Raw genomic sequence first — 1302 nt, forward strand, 5'->3', positions numbered from 1 at the left:
CATATAACTAGCAGAGGCTCAGCCTACCTGCAGGGTCAGCCTGGGCTTGCCCTGGAGGAAGCGGCTGCTGATCTGCCGCTGGATCTTCTCCAGGTCAAACTCTTGTGAGGTTTCTCCACCTTGCTGCACTTGGTACTGGCAGTTGGAGACGATCAGTGGAATCAGGTCCCGTTCCACGTCGTAGTGGATGACATGCAGGTCAGTAACCTCAGAGGTGTCTACAGAATAGCTGAGGGACACAAGCCACATGATTGATATCAAAAGCAGACACAGACACATGCAGACACCCCTGCTTCAGGCTCTGTGAACTGAGCAGGGGAAAGCTTTAAGTCTGCGCAGGACTCTGGAGAGAGTGGCCAAGGGAGGGTCTGCCATGGAAGAGCAGAAGTTGGCAGGGGCTCAGAAGCCTAGGGCTGGACAAGCACCAAGCTCTGTTGACTTGGGCACACACCTGCTGTTTTCCGTGGAGAACTTCTGCACCGTGTTGACCATTTGATTGTGCAGGCTAATCAAGTAGCTGACCAAGGCAGTTGCACAGAGGCCCAGGCCCCGTCGCCGTGGAAGGATGACCTCAAATTCAACATCCAGATCCAAGTCGGAGCTGCAGTAATCTTTTGGTAGCTTGATCTCACCTGGAAATGACAGGGTTATTCCTTAGCAGCCAGCTAGGGCTTGCTCCATGCTGTTTGATCAAGGTGAGGGAACGAGGCTCACAGATACAGTCCCACCAGCTGACACACTTTAAGAGCCTGGTATTAAGGTCTTGCCTCTACCAGATGTGCTGGCAAGTTTTCAGTGATTCCAGTTCTCTTAAAACCCGGTTTTTGGATTCAAGAAGAGGGAGGCTCTAATGCCATCATACTTTTCAGATCCTGTACTGGGTAGTCTTATGTCAACTTGTCACCAGCTGGATTCCCAGAGGGAGCCTTGATTAAGAAAATGCCTCCATAAGATCTAGCTGTAGGTCATTTTCTTAATTAGTGATCAATGGAGGAGAGCCCAGCCCATTGTGGGTGCTGCCATATTTGGGATGGTTGTCCTGGATTGAATAAGAAAGAAGGCCAAGGAAGCTGTGGGGAGCAAGTCAGTAAAGCAGCAGCCCTCCATGGCCTCTGCATCAGCTCTGCCTCTGGGTCTCTGCCCTGCTTCAGTTCCTGTCCTGACTTCCTTTGATGATGAGCAGTGCTGAGGAAGAAATAAACCACATGAACCCTTTTTGCCTCAACTTGCTTTTGGTCATCCTGTTTCATCACAGCAATTGTCACTCCAACTAAGACAGGCTCCAAATGGAGACACCTAGAG

At 50.6% G+C, this 1302-nt stretch overlaps 1 protein-coding gene across 1 annotated transcript in view; it reads right to left on the bottom strand.

The window, feature by feature from the left end:
- The window catches only part of LOC101981544 (E3 ubiquitin-protein ligase RNF213-like), a gene marked incomplete at its 3' end in the record, with an annotated part of 14919 nt that overhangs the window by 1268 nt on the left and 12349 nt on the right, over positions 1-1302 (bottom strand). Inside the window, exons 10-11 of the mRNA XM_026778502.1 lie at positions 452-632; positions 28-229 (exon numbers count right to left, since the gene is read on the bottom strand). Of these exons, the coding sequence (XP_026634303.1) occupies positions 28-229; positions 452-632 (383 nt within the window). The remainder of the gene's footprint in view (positions 1-27; positions 230-451; positions 633-1302) is intronic.

The sequence above is a fragment of the Microtus ochrogaster genome, unplaced genomic scaffold (genome assembly GCF_000317375.1).
Source record: "Microtus ochrogaster isolate Prairie Vole_2 unplaced genomic scaffold, MicOch1.0 UNK213, whole genome shotgun sequence".
Taxonomy (NCBI): Eukaryota; Metazoa; Chordata; class Mammalia; order Rodentia; family Cricetidae; genus Microtus; species Microtus ochrogaster.